This window comes from Schistocerca nitens, chromosome 2 (assembly GCF_023898315.1).
Source record: "Schistocerca nitens isolate TAMUIC-IGC-003100 chromosome 2, iqSchNite1.1, whole genome shotgun sequence".
NCBI lineage: Eukaryota > Metazoa > Arthropoda > Insecta > Orthoptera > Acrididae > Schistocerca > Schistocerca nitens.
The window spans coordinates 999,166,275-999,187,076 of NC_064615.1; the positions used below are offsets into that span (position 1 = coordinate 999,166,275).

Consider the following 20,802-nt stretch of genomic DNA (forward strand, 5'->3'; position numbering starts at 1 on the left):
AGTTATATGTGGCTCAGTCTAGAAGTCCGCGGTGAGATCTCACCGCGGGCCAGAAGATGGCGTTGACGCAACGCCGAAACTAGTAGCGAAGTAAATAAAAAAACCTTAAGTACAGCTGAAGGAATTTAATTTTTAATAAAAAATAGAGAGTATGACATGTTCGTGCAGCACCACAGTCAACCCTCAACTTACCAGTTTCTCGTAGCCTTTGTTGTAGGAGAGTAAAAACAGCGTGTGACGTCGTAATTACGACAAAACTGATGACAGCGCCATCTTTACAGTTTATATACGTACTGTAATACAGGATATTTGAAAGTGATCCGATCTTCTTTTGGACGTACGTTCCTTATCTAACCCCAATCTCCTAAATCCCCTTTACAACCCTTATACAGGGTGAGTCACCTAACGTTGCCGCTGGATATATTTCGTAAACCACATCAAATACACACGAATCGATTCCACAGACCGAACGTGAGGAGACGGGCTAGGTTAATTGGTTAATACAAACCATAAAAAAATGCACGGAAGTATGTTTTTTAACACAAACCTACGTTTTTTAAATGGAACCCCGTTAGTTTTGTTAGCACATCTAACATATAAACAAATACGTAATCAGTGCCGTTTGTTGCATTGTAAAATGTTAATTACATCCGGAGATATTGTAACCTTAAGTTGACGCTTGAGTACCACTCCTCCGCTGTTCGATCGTGTGTATCGGAGAGCACCGAATTACGTAGGGATCCAAAGGGAACGGTGATGGACCTTAGGTACAGAAGAGACTGGAACAGCACATTACGTCCACATTCTAACACCTTTTTATTGGTCTTTTTCACTGACGCACATGTACATTACCATGAGGGGTGAGGTACACGTAAACACGTGGTTCACCGTTTTCAATTAGGGAGTGGAATAGAGTGTGTCCCGACCTGTCAGGTCAATAGATGTTCAATGTGGTGGCCATCATTTGCTGCACACAATTGCTATCTCTGGCGTAATTAATGTCGTACACGCCGCAGTACATCTGGTGTAATGTCGCCGCAGGCTGCCACAATACGTTGTTTCATATCCTCTGGGGTTGTAGGCACATCACGGTACACATTCTCCTTTAACGTACCCCACAGAAAGAAGTCCAGAGGTGTAAGATCAGGAGAACGGGCTGGCCAATTTCTGCATCCTCCACGTCCTATGAAACACCCGTCGAACGTGTACCTCACCCTTCATGGTAATGTACATGTGCGTCAGTGAAAAAGACCAATAAAAAGGTGTTAGCATGTGGACGTAATGTGGTGTTTCAGTCTCTTCTGTACCTAAGGTCCATCACCGTTCCCTTTGGATCCCTACGTAATTCGGTGCTCTCCGATACACACGATCGAACAGCGGAGAAGTGGTACTCAAGCGTCAACTTTAGGTTACAATATCTCCGGATGTAATTAACATTTTACAATGCAACAAACAGCACTGATTACGTATTTATTTATATGTTCAGATGTGCTAACAAAAGTAACGGGGTTCCATTTTAAAAAAAACGTAGGTTTGTGTTAAAAACATACTTCCGTGCATTTTTTTATGATTTGTATTAACCAATTAACCCAGCCCCTCTCCTCAAGTTCGGTCTGTGGAATCGATTCGTCAGTATTTGATGTGGTTTACGAAATATATCCAGCGGTAATGTTAGGTGACTCACCCTGTATTTCCGTGATCCGAATTGTGGAACATCCTGCATTTATACAACTCCCAACTTCCACATATAAATTAAAGTGAAATTACATCATCTGTGGAATTCGAGTAATAATAAAGATAAGGTGACCGTAGTGTAACTAACAATGTAAACAGCGCTACTATAGCTAATGCAGTCCGTGTATAACACTATTACCATATTTCCTAGGTTAAATTCCAAACCCTTCTTAGAACGACATGCAGAAAACTCTTCTCTGCGCAAATGTTCGTTACAGTCACCCATACGTTTCTTAGGTTGTCAGTCTTCTCCTTGTTTTGTCGTGGCCTACCACGAATGCCACTGCTGTGTCAACCTTTTGATCTCAGAGTTGTAGTTGTTGCAAACGTTCACAACTGTTCCTTGGGTATATTACAGTTGTGAACTGCTCGTACAATCGTCCGGCCACAACTGTTGGTTCTATGCCGGCCGCGGTGGTCTAGCGGTTCTAGGCGCGCAGTCCGGAACCGCGCGACTGCTACTGTCGCAGGTTCGATCCTGCCTCGGGCATGGATGTGTGTGACGTTCTTAGGTTAGTTAGGTTTAAGTACGAGGGCAGTTCAATAAGTAATGCAACACATTTTTTTTCTTGGCCAATTTTGGTTGAAAAAACCTGAAATGTCTTGTGGAATATTTTCAAACATTCCCGCTTCGTCTAGTATAGTTTCATTGACTTCCGACAGGTGGCAGCGCTGTATGGAGCTGTTAAAATGGCGTCTGTAACGGATGTGCGTTGCAAACAACTGGCAGTGATCGAGTTTCTTTTGGCGGAAAACCAGGGCATCTCAGATATTCATAGGCGCTTGCAGAATGTCTACGGTGATCTGGCAGTGGACAAAAGCACGGTGAGTCGTTGGGCAAAGCGTGTGTCATCATCGCCGCAAGGTCAAGCAAGACTGTCTGATCTCCCGAGTGCGGGCCGGCCGTGCACAGCTGTGACTCCTGCAATGGCGGAGCGTGCGAATACACTCGTTTGAGATGATCGACAGATCACCATCAAACAACTCAGTGCTCAACTTGACATCTCTGTTGGTAGTGCTGTCACAATTGTTCACCAGTTGGGATATTCAAAGGTTTGTTCCCGCTGGGTCCCTCGTTGTCTAACTGAACACCATAAAGAGCAAAGGAGAACCATCTGTGCGGAATTGCTTCCTCGTCATGTGGCTGAGGGTGACAATTTCTTGTCAAAGATTGTTACAGGCGATGAAACATGGGTTCATCACTTCGAACCTGAAACAAAACGGCAATCAATGGAGTGGCGCTACACCCACTCCCCTACCAAGAAAAAGTTTAAAGCCATACCCTCAGCCGGTAAAGTCATGGTTACAGTCTTCTGGGACGCTGAAGGGGTTATTCTGTTCGATGTCCTTCCCCATGGTCAAACGATCAACTCTGAAGTGTATTGTGCTACTCTTCAGAAATTGAAGAAACGACTTCAGCGTGTTCGTAGGCACAATAATCAGAACGCACTTCTCCTTCTTCATGACAACGCAAGACCTCACACAAGTCTTCGCACCCGAGAGGAGCTCACAAAACTTCAGTGGACTGTTCTTCCTCATGCACCCTACAGCCCCGATCTCGCACCGTCGGATTTCCATATGTTTGGCCCAATGAAGGACGCAATCCGTGGGACGCACTACGCGGATGATGAACAAGTTATTGATGCAGTACGACGTTGGCTCCGACATCGACCAGTGGAATGGTACCGTGCAGGCATACGGGCCCTCATTTCAAGGTGGCGTAAGGCCGTAGCATTGAATGGAGATTACGTTGAAAAATAGTGTTGTGTAGCTAAAAGATTGGGGAATAACCTGGTGTATTTCAATGCTGAATAAAACAACCCCTGTTTCAGAAAAAAATGTGTTGCATTACTTATTGAACTGCCCTCGTAGTTCTAAGTTCTAGGGGACTGATGACCACAGATGTTAAGTCCCATAGTGCTCAGAGCCATTCGAACCACTTTTGTTGGTTCTATGAGTGCTCTCGGAGATGATTCATAGCAACTGTAACAGATGAAATAGTAGTTCGCTTTATTTTATAAATTACTTAGCTTTGACACAGGAGTACTGGATAATTTACAATCGGCACGGACAAACAAAGCATTACTTGATGCACTAATCGAAAAACTGTTATCTTGCGGTTCAATGTTCGACATTAACAACAGTACAAGTTCATCTGAAACTTCACAAGCACTGTTCCTTCAAAATGTTGTTGACTGCTGTATCTAAGGTCTAGGAATGGGGAAGTGCTCTTGCATGCTCGACTCTATATGGTTCTCAGCGTGAGGATGGTGCTAGGCTGAGAGGGAAGGCACTGTCTTCAGGAGTGTGTACCACACGTCGTTGCGAATTGCAGCGAGCTGTCGCTAATGTCTGTGGTATCGATTCTAACTGTCGACTTTAGTGTGGTACCGCGATGTGTGTACAATACTGCTATTACAAACTCTATCGTCCCCTACAGCTCTTTCCCTCTACTGATCCAACCAATATCATGTAATTTTTTCCCTGATCTCTCATTTCCTATCATCTAGTCGCTTCTTCTTGTCAGTGGTTCCTTACGTTCCTTTCCTCTCCGATTCTATGGAGAACCTCTTCATTCTTATCAGTTCATCTAATTTCAGTATTCTTCTATAGCACGATACCACAAATCACATGGTTCTTTTCGCTACATTTCCCACAATCTGGTTCACTACCATACAATGCTGGCTGCAAACGTACGCATTCAGAAATTTCTTCCTCAGATCAAATCCTACTTTTGATACTAGTAGGCTTCTTTCGGCAGTGAATGCCCTCTTTCCTTGAGCTCGTCTGCATTTTGTTTCCTCCTTGATCTCTCCGACGTATATTATTTAGCTTCCGAGGTATCGGCATATTTTAACATCGCCTACTTCATGCACCCCAATGGAGATGTTGCATTTGTCGCTAATTTCATTTCAGCTACACTTCATTACTTTCGTCTTCCCACAGTTTGGTCCAGTCCATATTCTGAACCGATTGGACTCGTGTTTCTATTCAGCAGTTCCTGCAATCATTCTTCACTTACGACGGCAATGCATTAAGCTTGTATTAGAACTGGTAGCCCAATCTTGAATCATTCGTGTATTTCCGTCACTGCTTCTTGAGCAGTAGGTGTGGAAGACCGCAATCTTCTTCATGTGAATGCTATGTTCTTGGTCTTCCATTCTTAGTGTTTGCGCTTGGTTCTTGCACATTCATAATATTTTGTTGTAGACAAAACTTTAGGAGAAATCAATGACCAACCACTTCCATTAGGATCCAGCAGAGAAGAGCTGTGCAGAATTTGTGCGTGGCCTCAAACGCTTAACATTTGAGTTTGAGATACTTGAAATATTTTACCAAGCACTCAGGCATATTTTCAGATGTTTCAGATGAAGTAGATGAACCAGATGAACCCATCAAGTGTTACGTTTGCGATTCCACAAAGGATTCTCGCTGTGAAGACCCATTCAGCTATCCTGCAGACCTGCCGATGACATGTCCAGGAAAAGAGGCTGACAGCTGGATGAAGAAAAACTTCGAAGGTGAGATTCCCACCGGTCTGTTTCACTAAAAGGCCAAAACGCTCACATAGTCACAGCGGCAAGTTGCCTGTTTATTAGCTCGCAGGGGCTACAAAAAGTTGTTTTTCATTATTTCACGTCATTATTGACTGAACTTCAGAATTTAAATTGTGTCATAATGTACTGTTATAACCTTACATTAACGGTGTAACACTGAGATGGAACTGGTTGTCCCGTTCCATTACGTCATCTCAGGGTATCCAGCATTCCTTTGTTGGTAACGATGGACTGGTCTTTGTAAATATTTGCTCTGTTACCGAGAAGCTCTGAGGTGGACGCCACTGTGTTTATTTGATCATGTATTAGTGCACATCCTCTCCCCTCCCATGTTATGTTGCTCTTGAACATCAGAATGAACGCTTTGGGTGTGATTCTATGAGCAGGACAGCTGTAATGCATAGATGCGCTTTTTGTTTGGTTTGTTGCCAACCTAACTCTCGTATGTAGACTGGCAAAGATGCACCAGTAGTAGAAAAGGATGGGCAGAGAGACCGTTAGGGGTGCCCCGCCATTTATCACCACTCAGATTCCGGACGGCTGAGAGTATGGACGGAACTTGTGTTGGCCTCCGTCAAGCAGATTGCAAGTTTAACGAATGGATGGGCTATATCAAACATTAAGTCACTAATCCGTTCTTTTCCAGCATCATGACACCTAGACCTACATTACGAACATTTTTTAAAATTTGTTTTCCGAGTATACCTTTAATTTTTCGAATTTTCTTGTGCTTTTCATGTCGCTGGATGTATATGGGAGGAAGTAATATGTTGTCCGACTCTTCCAGGAAAGCTCTCCATCGAATTTTCAGTAGCAAACCCCTCCGTGATGCACAACGCTTGTCTTGTGACCTCTGCCAATGGAGTTTCTTGAGCATCAATATAACGCTCTCGCGCCATCTAAACCAGGGGTCTGCAAACGTTTTAGTCTGCGGGCCACATAGACTCCTCCACGAAGTCATAAGGGCCAAGATCTACCTAGTGGGATTAAAGAAACCCAGCACTCCATGATCACCGTAATGTAAGGTAAAGGAAAGATGAAATCGCAAAAATCTAGGGTTGAGGGGATAGCTAGCACTGAAGCGAACTACGATTTTTATTTAATTACATAATTTTGATTGGTGGACGTACCTGATCGAAATTCTGGCGTATTTTATTCTGGCGAATTTCACCGACAAAAAAATCTGTCACTGCACATCTTCACAAAAGCGTCCTGCAAAGTTAACGAAATCTCAAAATCATTGTTAGCAACACTATTACTGCAAGACGTAACAGAGGTAGAGTATGTCAACGCATTGTTATTTCAAGCGGCGCAACAATTAGTTTAGTTGCGTAGTCTTGTAGCGAGTAGCAGAGCCAATGTCGCGATAGGCCTCGAAACTCAATTGTTGGCAGTATAGGTACCACCTCAAATATTTGGCGGGCCGGATTCCGGGGATGTCCGGTCAGCTAACGCGGGCCGTAGTTTGGAGACCCCTGATCTAAACGATCCCATGATGAAACTACTCTCCGTGGGATCTTCGTACCCCTCTTATCAGCCCTAGCTAGTAAGGATCCCAGACTGATTAACAATATTCAAGAATCGGTCGCACAAGCCACTTTATTCGTGTACGAGTTACATTTTCTTAAGATTCTTCCAATTAATCTGTCTGGTGTGTGCTTTTCCTACTATTCGTTTTTTGTAGTTACTCCACTTAAGGTTGCTCTGGATAGTTACTCCTAAATATTTTACAGTTGATATTATTCCCAGCAACTTGTCGTAAGTAGTATTGTTGTACAGTAGTGGATATCTTTTCCTACGTATGCGCAATATGTTACATTTATTTATGTTCAGGATCGACTGCCAGAGCCTGCACCATTCATCAAACCTCTGCAGATCACTCTGCAGAGGACTGATGAATGGTGCTGGCTATGGCAGTTGACTCTGAACATAAGTAAATACAACATATTGTACCTACATTGGAGAAGAAATCTACCAATATACAGCTATTCTACTGATGTCAAATTTATTTATTTAAACAATACACTGGGATAAGTTTACGCATTAAAAGCATCATTTTTATGAGCAGCTTTGCTTAATAATCTAGAAACGTAGGGGAAAATCTAACAAATAAACTTGAAATGGTAATTAGCAACTGGACGTGTTCATACGTTGGAATTTTTACAGAAAATGCTATGACACCATTAAATTGCAGTAGCTCAGCCAGTAGGACGACATGCTGCTTCGAATTTCCTTCAAACACACTGCAACGTCGAAGTGGGTTACGTAATTTTGGATCCTAAATTAAGGTAAAAATTTTCCGCCATTTCAAGTAGGGAAACACTGAAATCCCTATGAAGATCCATCCGTTAGAGTGTGCAGACCTCAAATGACGGCGCTCAGACAATAGGAATGGACAGAAAAGAGGTGGCGGTAATAGGAACTTGATTTCCAACTCTGTTCAAGAAATCCTACTGGTGGAGAGGAGGGGGAGACAGAGTTTGACTTTCATTTTCCAATTTATCCTTACATGTGAGAGATATTAGGTTACATCCTGACCTTGAGTGTACCACATTCAATTATCAGGGAGTCATGAGCGTTGATAATGAGATTAGATCGTTACATGCCCAGAACTCTGATACACTACAGGCGGCCGGCCGGGGTGGCCGAGCGGTTCTACGCGCTACAGTTTGGAACCGCGCGACCGCTACGGGTGCAGGTTCAAATCCTGCTTCGGGCACGGATGTGTGTAATGTCCTTAGGTTGGTTAGGTTTAAGTAGTTCTAAGTTCTAGGGGACTGATGACCTTAGAAGTTAAGTCCCATAGCGCTCAGAGCCATTTGAACCACTGCAGGCGCCCTCCCATTTTTTGGCGCCCTGGTGAAACGGAACCCAGATGCTCAGCTGGGAAATAATGTGGGAAAGAAACCTACACACACTGATTTGTATCTACATGCTTTCAGTAGTCACCACAACTCCTAATGTGAAGTTGTTTTACTCACTATCGTTCACAGCACGCGAGCAGCACAGCTTTCCATCTGGGGTACAGGATCACAGGATCAATCAGATAAGGCATTAGTTTAGACAGGCAGCACTAGACAGCAGCAGGAACAAAAAGAAGATCACAAGTCACTGCTGTACTGCTCGTTTGCCGGCAATACCTCCAGAACAGTCGGCAGATTCGCAGAACGAGATAGTGTTTAAGGTGTTTTTCGTCCACCATCTAAAACCTTTACGCTACTGGGTCCAGCAAAGAAGTATTTAAATCTTCCAAAACCTGGGGTCTGTCATATTGCCTGCCATCGCGGCGAAACTGGAGAAACTGTACGCTTGGTATTTCATGCATCTTCAGGAATTGTAGTCGTCTATAATGAGATAATAAGCAACCAGCTACATAAAAGAAATTTAATTACTTTACTGGTTTCGGGCACTTAGTGCCCTTCGTCAGAAGGCATCACATTATTTGCGAGTATCCATAACAATATGCATACAGCAAAATGCCATGGTACTAAAAAATGTGCAGGAGCAATAACTAATACAGTTCTGAATCCATTAGTAGAATAAGAACTCTTAGATGCCTACATGTAGTTCACACTGTGTTTTTCTGTTTCTTCGTAGTTATCTTCCTCGCACATGTTTTTTTCTCCACCGTTTGTGAGTGCTCTTTTTAGAGATGTCCGTGTTTCTTCAATTGAAGTGCCTACTGAGCTATTCATTATCACAGTATATGTAGCCTCAGAGAACTCCAAGTTTATCTCTCCATTCCTTAGTACTTCCGTATCTCACTTCTTTGTCTGTTCATTTTTCCTGACTAGTCTCTTAGACTTCAGCCTACTGTACATAATTACTAAAATTGTGATCGGAATCTATGTCTGCTTCTGGGTATGGCTTACAGTCCAATATCTGATTTCGGAATTTCTTCCTGACCATGATGTAGTTTAACTCAAACCTTCCCATAGATCCCGACCTTTATCGAGTATGCCTCCTCCTCATGTGATTCTTGAACAGAAAATTCGCTATTACCAGTTGAAATTTATTCCAGAACACAATTATTATTTCTTCTGTCTCATTCCCATTATCAAGTTCACTTTCTCCTGCAACCCTTTCTTCCATTCGTTCCTCTATAACCCAGTTCCAGTCCCCCACGACTATTAGATTTTCATCTCCCTTTACGTACTGAGTTATCCTTTAGTTATCCTCAAATACTTTCTCTATCTCTTCATATTCTACTTGCGACGTCGGCATATATACCTGAGCTATTTTTGTCGGTGTTGGTTTGCTGTCGATTCTGATGGGAACAATCCTATCACTGAACTGTTCGCAGTAACTCACTATTTCCCCGGCCTTCCTATTCATAACGAATCCTACTCCCGTTCTACCTTTTGCTGCTGCTGTTGATATTACCCCGTACTAATACGACCAAAAATCATTGTATTCTTTCCATTTTACTTCATTGACCCCCACTATATCTAGATTGAGCCTTAGCGTTTCCATTTTCTGATTTTCTAGCTTCCCTAACACATTCAAACTTCTGACATTCCACGCCCCGACTTGTAAAACATTACCCTTCCGTTGGTTATCCAATCTTTTTCTCATGATCATTTGCCACTTGGCAGCTCCATCGCGGAGATCCGAAAGGGAAACTACTCCGGAATCTTTTACTAATGGAGAGGACATCATTGCACCTTTTCAGTAACAGGCCACATATCCTGTGGATACTCATTACGTTTCTGTAATGCAGCGATTTGTGTTGCCTCCTACATCCTCATGTCGTTGATGATTGCTGATTCTTCCGACTTTAAGGCAGTTTCCCATCCCAAGGGCAAGAGAGTGCTCTGAACCTATGTCCCCTCTTCTGCCCCACTGGAATTGCTGATAATCTGTACAGGAACAACACTACGCCAGATGAGAATATCACCCCACACCCTCTGCAGCTAGTTCTAAATTTGGGAGAATCCCTTTTCTAGGGAACCTTTCGTTCGCCTTCGCCAAAATCCTTCAAAAATACGTTACAAACACTATATATTGGTCGGCTAACAGAATGAGAAACGAGCGGCTATGTATCTAAGACCTGTCAACACTTCCTGTATGAGGACTGCAGACAGTGGAAATTCACTAATACGGTGAATCATAGCCTTGAAGTAACGGAACGAGTGACAGGAGAAAGCATGTATCACGGAAGTACTCGTGGTTGGTCTGTGGTAGATATCAAACATGATACTAAGTACATTGCGTTCTAACTGAAAACCTTAATTATTAAATATGGAATGTTCATTCATCAATTCCTGTCTGAGTTCCATTTTGATACAAAGTCTACTGAATTTTTCTACTAACCCTTTCACATTTTCTGTTTGTCCTTTGAAGACAACAAAATTGTTGTCAACACATCGACGGTAAAAGAAGACTTGTTTGGAATTCTTTTTGTTATTATTGTAACAGCTACATTCAAGACCACTTACGGAAACGTCGACGATGAAACCTGCTAAAGAGTTATCCGTAGCCAGGTCGTCGGTTTATCTATAGTACTTGTCACTAAACGAAAAATAATTATGAGCTGTCAGCAGCTATGGGATGCAACACATTTCATTAGTCTCGTATGAGAGCAATGACTCGTTTATGGGAGCACTAGCTTCAAGATTTTTTATGATCAGAGATAGGAAAACACTGCTAGATGGAAAAACGGTACTAGTTAGTAAATCAACTAATTATTTTATTAGTTTTGATTTGGGCACGTAACAATGGGACTTTAGGATCCGTATTTTCATTTTTTGCCGCCTCAATAGGGCAGAATGAAACTCCTTTGAAAATGGATCTTCGATCTCCCGATGTTGACCTCGTTAAGGAACTGTAATGTTTCGTGATACAGGTTGTATAAAACGATGGAAGTACTTTCTTTGCCCACCCTTAACTTATCGTTAATACTTTTTAATGATAAGCGATGAACAATTTTTAGATTTCATACGAGAGGCTTTCTCTATGAGCTCATTAGCTCTGCAAGCGATTTTAAACATCTCATCTCTAGTGCATGGGGAAACGGTCGTGGCGATTATCTGATCCAGAATTAGGGATGTCGCTAGTTTTCTGTCTAGGTTACGTTGAATGCAGTGTTTCAGACCCTTATTTAACAACTGCATTTCTTTTTGGTCAAAGCCTTTGATAGAGAGATTAAGCACTCTCTCAGGAAACAAAAAAGACCTTCAACATTAACACACTCTTTCTTAGGTGTAGGGCAGTAAATACATCTGTAATTATTTAACTTAAGAGAGTAGGTGCGAACAGTCAGTTGGGCAGTATTTCAAACAGCATGGTTGACAACTTTCATTAAAACACCCAGTTGGTCGTAACAGACGAGTTAAACTGTCGAGAAATAAACTTCGCGCGAAAGTAGGTTATCTTTTTCCTTAAATAAGCACCTAATGCGGCTTGATATGAGGAATCTAAGACGCTTAAGAAAGTCTTTATTCGGACGTTGGTCCTTAGATTTGCATACAAGTAGAAGGTAATGAGATTATCATAAAGATAGTTTGTTGAAAATTATGTTCATCGCAGTTTTCATTACTTTTAACTTACATTTCAAAGCTGTGATTCATCGCATTAGTGACCCGCCATTATCTGTAGCATACATAGAGAAAGAGTTGCGTCGTCTTAGATATATCAGCACTCGTAACAACTAAAGCCCGGTGCTTGTTGATAATCGGCGAACGAACAAGACTGCACCAGCTTTCAAACGTTCGGCAAAAGCCAAGTGACATATGACCTGTCCTTTTTGTTCAATAAATGTTCGCGGAATCTCGTCTTAAACATACTGTCCAACACCCTCAACAGCTATTTCTGAATTCTTATGAAGTCTTTCGTTCAATTTAGCCAAACTGCTTCAAAAATACAATATAGACGCTGTCTATTCGTCGGCTAACAAGGTGCAAAATCGCTGTATTCATAGCGAATAGCCATACACGTAAAAATTTAATGGTTATGAGTTTTATACGAGTAACTGCGAAGAATATGGTGCAGCATACATTAGACAAACAAGCAGTATGTTTATTGAACAAAAAGTCAGGTCACACACCACTTGGCTTTTGCCGAACATTTAAAACCTAACCACCACCATCCCTCCATTTTAAATAATTTGAAAATACTTCATCCGCAAAAAATGGTCACAAACGAAAATTCAGACTTTGCTGCAATTTGAAATTGTATTATTTTTCAAAGTATGGAAGACTTCAAGCACAAGTCACATGCGGTATTACTGTTATAATTGTTCTATAATATTTTCAGAAGAATACACTTGGCTTGCATATTGGCACTAGTGATCAAATCAGTTCACAACTGTGTTCCCTCCGTATCGTCTGTAATATGTCATAATGTTATTGGCTCGATAAACTAAGCAGTACAGAAAGAGAGGAAATTTGCTTTGGGATTTATCAGAGAGATGGTAGCAGCTGCTGGGAGTGTATCAGCTTCCAGGGAAAAATGTAATGCTTTCATCCGCTCAGTAGTACTTCGTAAGGTTGTTGCCTCATTAAAGTAACCATTACAGAGAGAGAGAGAAACGTAACTTTGATGTGTGAATCAGAGAGATGGTGCCAGCCACTAGGGATGTCAGCTACTGGAGGATGTGTCATGTACTAGGGAAAGTAGCCTTCCTTTCATTCCATCTGCAATATATTAGCATAAAATCAGAGAGAAAGCATATCATGGGAAAATGACAATAATGCAAGCTGCTCTGAAACTGTCATGGTGCCTCTACTGGCTATTATTTTTAGAATCAGAGGAAAGACCTTACTGCGCGTATCCATGCTGTAAATGAAATGCTCATATGAGTACCGGAATCACACTACCGAAATTGGAAAGTGTTAGCTCATGAGGTACCAGTCAGATGTTTATCAAACTTCGTGGAGGTGTTCATCATAAAACGGGTATTTCTTGATGGAATTTACATTCGTAACTGTTGCTGGCTGCACCAGTCAGTTCAGAGTCGCAGAGCTATATAAAGTTAGGTTGTTGATGCACAAGCTAATACGTGTCACAGTAGCCAATATGAACTTATTTGTGTTAATATCACTGTATTTCATCTAAAGGAAAATGGTCACACGTGCATATATCTAAATATTGCTCATGTGCAAAGTAAGGTTAAAGTGTCTCTGTTTCGCTAGCATTATTATACTACGTCACCTAGTGCACTCGATAAAAGACAAAGTCTGTAGACTACGTCGAGAATCCTCATGGAATGTAATCAGCACTGTAATATTATAAGTCTTGAACGCTGAAGCTCAAAATAAATCAAACTTCGTTAAACCACAAAATAAATGGAATTTCCGAGCGTGGATAACTCACAAAAAATAGTACATGTTCTCACAACAGCGCCTGAGGAAGCCGACAAAGTTCGGAAAACCAAGGAAGTTCGAACTGCAGCTCAACGCCGAAAAAATTCTGAAGTGCAGAAAGCACACACACATAAAACTAAACTGAAACGGCAGGCGAGGCCAAATATGTGCGTAGACTGACATAAATTCTACCTCATTCATGGTCCCAAATTCAATTATTCCACTCATGTCTCTAATCGTCTTTATACAGCCGTAAGTTGCACTCTCTCTCATTCGGCCCAGATTATACACCAGTACAGTGTCCCATAGTCTATAATCATGAAAGTAAGAAATTACAAGTACAGACGCACACTTTTGAGCTGATTTAAATGAAGTATTGCTGGGGGTTGTATGGTTAATAGTGCACTCACAGTTTACAAAAAGGTAATTACGATGGTAGCACATTTTCACCAAGTGATTAACAGTGCTTAATATTTAGAAAGAAACGTGGCACTTGATGTTTTTGTGAAGTGAACTGTTCGTTCCGTTAGTGCATTTAGTTTTATCATAGATTCAATACAATTTGAATTAAGGCCGATTTTGGTAGTGTATATAATCACTGACTGGAATTAACCTGGTAAATGACGAAAAAATTACATTGTAAATACTGTGATTTGTGAATCAGAATGTATAGTTACTATGACTGTAGCAGGCTTCCCTTTTCAAATAACTTCGTTTTAGGATGAAATTTTCACTCTGCAGGAGAGTGTGAGCTGATATGAAACTTCCTGGCAGACTGAAACGGTGTGCCAGACCGAGACTCGAACTCGCGACCTTTTGCGTTTCACGGGGAAGTGTTCTACCGACCGAGCTGCCGAAGCACGATTCACGACCCTTCTCGCAGCTTCAGTTCTGCCAGTACCTCGTCTCCTACCTTCCATTCTTCACAGAAGCTTTCCTGAGAAATTTGCAGAACTAGCACTCCTGGAAGAAAGGATATTGCGAAGACATGGCTTAACCACAGCCTGGGGGATGTTTCCAGAAAGAAGTTTAGAAAGTAGGAGACGAGGTACTGGCAGAATTAAAGCTGTGAGGATTGGTCGTGGCTCGTGCTTGAGTATCTCAGTCGGCTGCCGGCACGGTAGCTCAGCGTGTTCGGTCAAAGGGTTAGCTACCCTCTGCAATAAAAAAACTGAGTGGACGGGTGTCATCGGACGTACGCCCCGAACAATTTCAACGAACAGTATAGAACAAAATGAGATAAAAAAGGTTCGGTAGAGCACTTGCCGGTGAAAGGCAGAAGGTCCCGAGTTCGAGTCTCGGTCACAGTTTTAACCTGCCATCAAGTTTCAACTTAGTTTGATACTGATTCTGCATGTATTCGACAGTCAGGAACCGTGCGACCGCCATGGTCGCAGGTTCGAATCCTGCCTCGGGTATGGATGTGTGTGATGTCCTTAGGTTAGTTAGGTTTAAGTAGTTCTAAGTTCTAGGGGACTAATGACCTCAGAAGTTAAATCCCATAGTGCTCAGAGACATTTTTGTATTCGACATTTCTCAGTGAGTTGTTTAATTAGTGACAAAGATTCTTGCACCTCCACATGTGTTTTGATGAGCTCCTTAAAGTTGACATTTTGATTAATGCTGTACCATTTTTTATCAAATTAATGAATTCGTAACGATTTCTCTGTTACATCTTTATTCGACTTCATGTATCTTTGGTGATTTGTATAAAAGCTGTATAAACGTGCTCTTATTGAATAGCACGTCACGCTTTTTGATAAGAGATGCCATGGATCACTGTAAATTTTTTGGTGTCCTGAACCTGAGCCTAATTATGTAGAAAATACAGTAGCCAGGACGCCATCTTTCTTGGTGGTAGCTCCCCAAGGATATTACTCCCAACTTCTGGCACTAAATGTACTTGACAGACCCATATGCACTGACAGTTTCCTCCTTGGAGTTTCGCAGATTAAGGGACACGCTGCACTTAGGTGCGAGCATTCCGTTCGTAATGTTACACCCTGTCTATTGCGCAGTATCAATCGTCATTCTTTTTGCTGTTTCCTCAAGTACATATAAACTTCAGCAAACACTGGAGGATCTCTAAGAATATGTTTTGGAATGAAGGGCGTAAAATGTGTTATAATAAAACAAGATCAATGTGTCAAAAAATATGAAAAGAAATCTGTGGGAAGGTTAACACTGAATTCATAAAACCAGTTCTGAGTCTATTAAGAACTCGAAGACAAAACTGCATGGAAAAGGGAAGAAATAAACAGAAGTGTTCTGATTCTCTGACGTGCTTCTTTCAAAATATCAGACGACTGAAACAATACACCTCCGGTATTTCAGAAAACTGAAGTTTACTTTCAGCGTATATGTTACCAATTTTGATTTGTAGCAGTGGAAGACGGACTTTAAATGACAAAAGCATTAGAAAAACTATGGTGATCACGCCGGCCGCTGTGGTCGAGCGGTTCTAGGCGCTTCAGTCCGGAACCGCGCTGCTGCTACAGTCGCAGGTTCGATTCCTACCTCGGGCATGGATGTGTGTGATGTCCTTAGGTTAGTTAGGTTTAAGTAGTTCTAAGTCTAGGGGACTGACGACCTCAGATGTTAAGTCCCATTGTGCTCAGAGCCATTTGAACCATCTGAACCAGTGATCAGTACACAGCTCCATAGGCAGTGGTTGGACATTAGGAGGCAGAAATGGGGTAGGGGACTGGGTTACGAAGACGGTCGTGGTATGAAGAAGATATGAATAAAGAAAATGGGGATGCAGAGGAGAAACCCTTGAGGGGTAACGCGTAATAGTCCAAACTGTCGTTACTCCGTTACGTCGTTAGGAAAAGACACTTAAATTATCAGTGCATGCTTTGCACTTACGTTCGCCTTTTACAAGAGTCTGAAAACTATTTTTGCGGACAGTCAGAAAGCGGCGGAGAACCTACCGACCATGATTTCCAATCTGGAAGTCCACATTACTTTTTGTGCTCACTGAAAGAAAATGTTCCTACTTGCTATTTACTCACAAAGATCATTATCTATGACTATAAATAAAAGTTTTGAGTTTAAACTGGTTGCTGTATGCTTTAAATGTTTTCTCGCAAAAAATGTAAGTCTTAGTATTCTATCCGATATACCTAATGGAAGTAATACAATTAACAGTTCAGAGGCTACCTCACGACAAGTTCCAAGTAAAATGGTCGATCGCCCTGACTTATTACCAAAAGTTAATTGCTCCTCTTAAAAGTGTAGAATAATCTCGCTACTTGCCACGCGGTTTTGTGAACATGACTAGCGGCACACCGCGGAATCTAAGTGATCCAGAATGGCGTACAGTCCTCTCGAGTTCACTTCCTACTTTTATCGAAAATGAATTGAAATTTGCCCAGCTCTGATGTCATACATAGCACAAAGGACGCAGGCGTTTGACTGACGCCAACAGATTGACATCTCGGTGGATGTGCCCCTTCTCACTGCCCCTCTGGCCGTATTTACATACGTGCGCAGTGGACCGCCAAACGGAACATCTGCTATCAACCATATTAGGCACAGGTAGCAGTATCTAAATGATCCCGTCTCAGGCACATATTAATATCTCTGTCTTTTAACAATTAACAATCTTAATTTTTAAAGAAATAGAGTTAAGTTTGCTTTAGTTACAGAGAAATTTGTAGGTCGACTTAATTTAAACTCTGCTAGCTAGAATTTTAGAACAGAACAGACAGTAGAACATGACCTCAGAACTTCCTCTTTAAGATTCCTTGTTATTATTATTATTATTTTCAATACAATCTTGAAACTTGTTCGGGCCGTATTATTGCATAAATGTGATAGAGAGCCGGAAGTAGAATTTCCTATTAGAAATACAAATGATACTTAATCTATCATGAAGAAGGACATTTTAATTCCAAATTTGGTTTTTAGTAAGTAACTTGAAAACTAATAGAGGTAGCTTATTGGTATCACATATATAATGTTTTTACAAGTAACTGAGCTCACATAGTAATTTTCATCTTTCTGAGTCTAATATTTAGTGTCTTCAGTTTTTCGTAAAAAGACGCCAGTTTTGACCAGAATATTGCTCTGATCAATTTGAAATTTGTATCTTTTAATTGAGACATACATTCGCATATTCTGAACAGTTTTTAGCTTTGTACTCTTATTATTCAGCGCCACTCATTTTTTTCATAAGATCGTACATTTGGCCTAACTTATTCATTTGAGCATTCTGACACCTTACAATGTTAACATTAATGTATTGAAGTATACACTCACGAAGTTAGGAAAAGTTAGTCTAATTTCACTGTTAGATTATTGTGCAGTCCTTTGTATGTTAAGCACAGATGCGTAATGAAGACGTGGCGCTGGAAGCTGTGAACTAGGGTAAGCCCCGTCACACTCGCTCGCCTCTGTACCTCTTACAATGACACAGCCCTTGTTTCGCCTCACCCTGACAGAGGGTAGCATAGGGAGGGAAGAGGTAGAAATGGTAGGAAGGATAAATATTGGCGCAGATTCGTTTGCCTAGAAGAAGGATTGAATTCCGGTTTCATTGGTACAGTCCATGGCGTGTGTATATGGGTTGATGAAAAAAGTATGTCTGGCATGCATTTTGCATTGCTAATAGAGAGGATAGTAAGGATGTAGAGGCTTCTCTCACGAGGGGTAAGATAGATACTGCCTACAGGAAAATTAAAGAGACCTTTGGAGAAAAGAGAACCACTTGTATGAATATCAAGAGCTCAGATGGAAACCCAGTTCTAAGCAAAGAAGGGAAAGCAGAAAGGTGGAAGGAGTATATTCAGGGTCTGTACAAGGGCGATGTACTTGAGGACAATATTATGGAAACTGAAGACGATGTAGATGAAGATGAAATGGGAGATATGATACTGCGTGAAGAGTTTGACAGAGCACTGAAAGACCTGAGTCGAAACAAGGCCCCAGGAGTAGACAACATTCCATTAGAACTACTGACAGCCTTGGGAGAACCAGAGTGACAAAACTTTACCATTTGGTGAGCAAGATGTATGAGATAGGCGAAATACCCTCAGACTTCAAGAAGATTATAATAATTCCAATCCCAAAGCAAGCAGGTGTTGACAGATGCGAAAATTACCAAACTGTCAGTTTAATAAGTAACAGCTGGAAAATACTAACGCGAATTCTTTACAGATGAATGGAAAAACTGGTAGAAGCCGACCTCGGGGAAGATCAGTTTGGATTCTGTAGAAATATTGGAACACGTGAGGCAATACTGACCCTACGACTTATCTTAGAAGCTAGATTAAGGAAAGGCAAACCTACGTTTCTAGCATTTGTAGACTTAGAGAAAGCTTTTGACAACGTTGACTGGCATACTCTCTTTCAAATTCTAAAGGTGGCAGAGGTAAAATACAGAAAGCGAAAGGCTATTTACAATTTGTACAGAAACCAGACGGCAGTTATAAGAGTCGAGGGACACGAAAGGGAAGCAGTGGTTGGGAAGGGAGCGAGACAGGGTTGTAGCCTCTCCCCGATGTTATTCAATCTGTATATTGAGCGAGCAGTGAAGGAAACAAAAGAAAAATTGGGAGTAGGTACTAAAGTCCATGGAGAAGAAATAAAAACTTTGAGGTTCGCCGATAACATTGTAATTCTATCAGAGACAGCAAAGGACTTGGAAGAGCAGTTGAACGGAATGGATAGTGTCTTGAAAGGAGGATATAAGATTAACATCAACAAAAGCAAGACGAGGATAATGGAATGTAGTCGAATTAAGTCGGGTGATACTGAGGGAATTAGATTAGGAAATGAGACACTTAAAGTAGTAAAGGAGTTTTGCTATTTGGGGAGCAAAATAACTGATGATGGTCGAAGTAGAGAGGATATAAAATGTAGACTGGCAATGGCAAGGAAAGCGTTTCTGAAGAAGAGAAATTTGTTAACATCGAGTATAGATTTAAGTGTCAGGAAGTCGTTTCTGAAAGTATTTGTATGGAGTGTAGCCATGTATGAAAGTGAAACACGGACGATAAATAGTTTGGATAAGAAGAGAATAGAAGCTTTTGAAATGTGGTGCTACAGAAGAATGCTGAAGATTAGATGGGTAGATCACATAACTAATGAGGAGGTATTGAATGGGATTGGGAGGAAGAGAAGTTTGTGGCACAACTTGACTAGAAGAAGGGATCGGTTGGTAGGACATGTTCTGAGGCATCAAGGAATCACCAATTTAGTATTGGAGGGCATCGTGGAAGGTAAAAATCGTAGAGGGAGACCAAGAGATGAATACACTAAGCAGATTCAGAAGGATGTAGGTTGCGGTAGTTACTGGGAGATGAAGAAGCTTGCACAGGATAGAGTAGCATGGAGAGCTGCATCAAACCAGTCTCAGGACTGAAGACCACAACAACAACAACAATAGAAAGGTTATAAGTGTACATTTTGTTTAATGGTTTGTGAGCCAGTGCTATTATGTTATGAAACTTTGTAATACTTTTATGTTTGTGACTGTATTGCTTCCATATGACCCACAGTAATCTTGTACATGCACGGACAGCACCTCCACTTCGGAGGCTTGTGTATCGTGTGGATCAGGGCAACAATGGTTATACATTGAATCTTGGTAACGCTCTTGTATTTGGGTTTTTGTTGTTTTCAGGTGGCAAATGGCAATACTGCACAAACAGTGACATTGAATCTCTCCTTCAGTGTTGTGAGTTGTGTGACACAGGGTGGGAGAGAGTGCATAATGAACATTTGTAATGATGTAGTGTTTTTGTTTGTTTTGGCCCCAGATGGCAGGCACTGCATAGTAAACTTCGGCGACTTACGTAATGAGCCTTTCTAACGGTAATGTGTTTGTGTTTGTTTTGGTTCCAGGTGGCGCGGAGCGGTGTTGCCTATGTAGTGACAGCGACACCAGTGTGGGGTGCTGTGGCAAGCATGGCACAGGAAGGGTCGTGTCCACCGTCAGCCTCTGCATTGTAGATGGCTGCAATGGCTCCTATTAGTAAAGAGAAACGGATGCTGATGGTATCTGAAGTATGTCAGTACATCACTTCTGTTATTTTTTACCTGTTCTATCGACACACGTATGCTTGTTAAACTGAAATATATTGTGGTAATGCAAGTAACGTACTTAAAACATTTACTATATGCTAAATAAACAGCAGAATTAATTTTACCTGGTTTTAATTTCACATATATTTACAGCCTTGAGCATCCTCTGCAGATTCAGT

The 20,802-nt window shown here is 41.4% G+C and overlaps 1 protein-coding gene across 1 annotated transcript in view; it reads left to right on the forward strand.

Moving 5' to 3' along the window:
- The window catches only part of LOC126237324 (uncharacterized), a 70,359-nt gene extending 49,616 nt beyond the window's left edge, over nucleotides 1–20,743 (forward strand). Inside the window, exons 2-3 of the mRNA XM_049947293.1 lie at nucleotides 5,094–5,255; nucleotides 20,444–20,743. Coding sequence (XP_049803250.1) covers nucleotides 5,094–5,255; nucleotides 20,444–20,574 — 293 coding nt within the window. The 3' untranslated portion in view covers nucleotides 20,575–20,743. The remainder of the gene's footprint in view (nucleotides 1–5,093; nucleotides 5,256–20,443) is intronic.
- The last annotated feature ends 59 nt before the right edge of the window (nucleotides 20,744–20,802 follow it).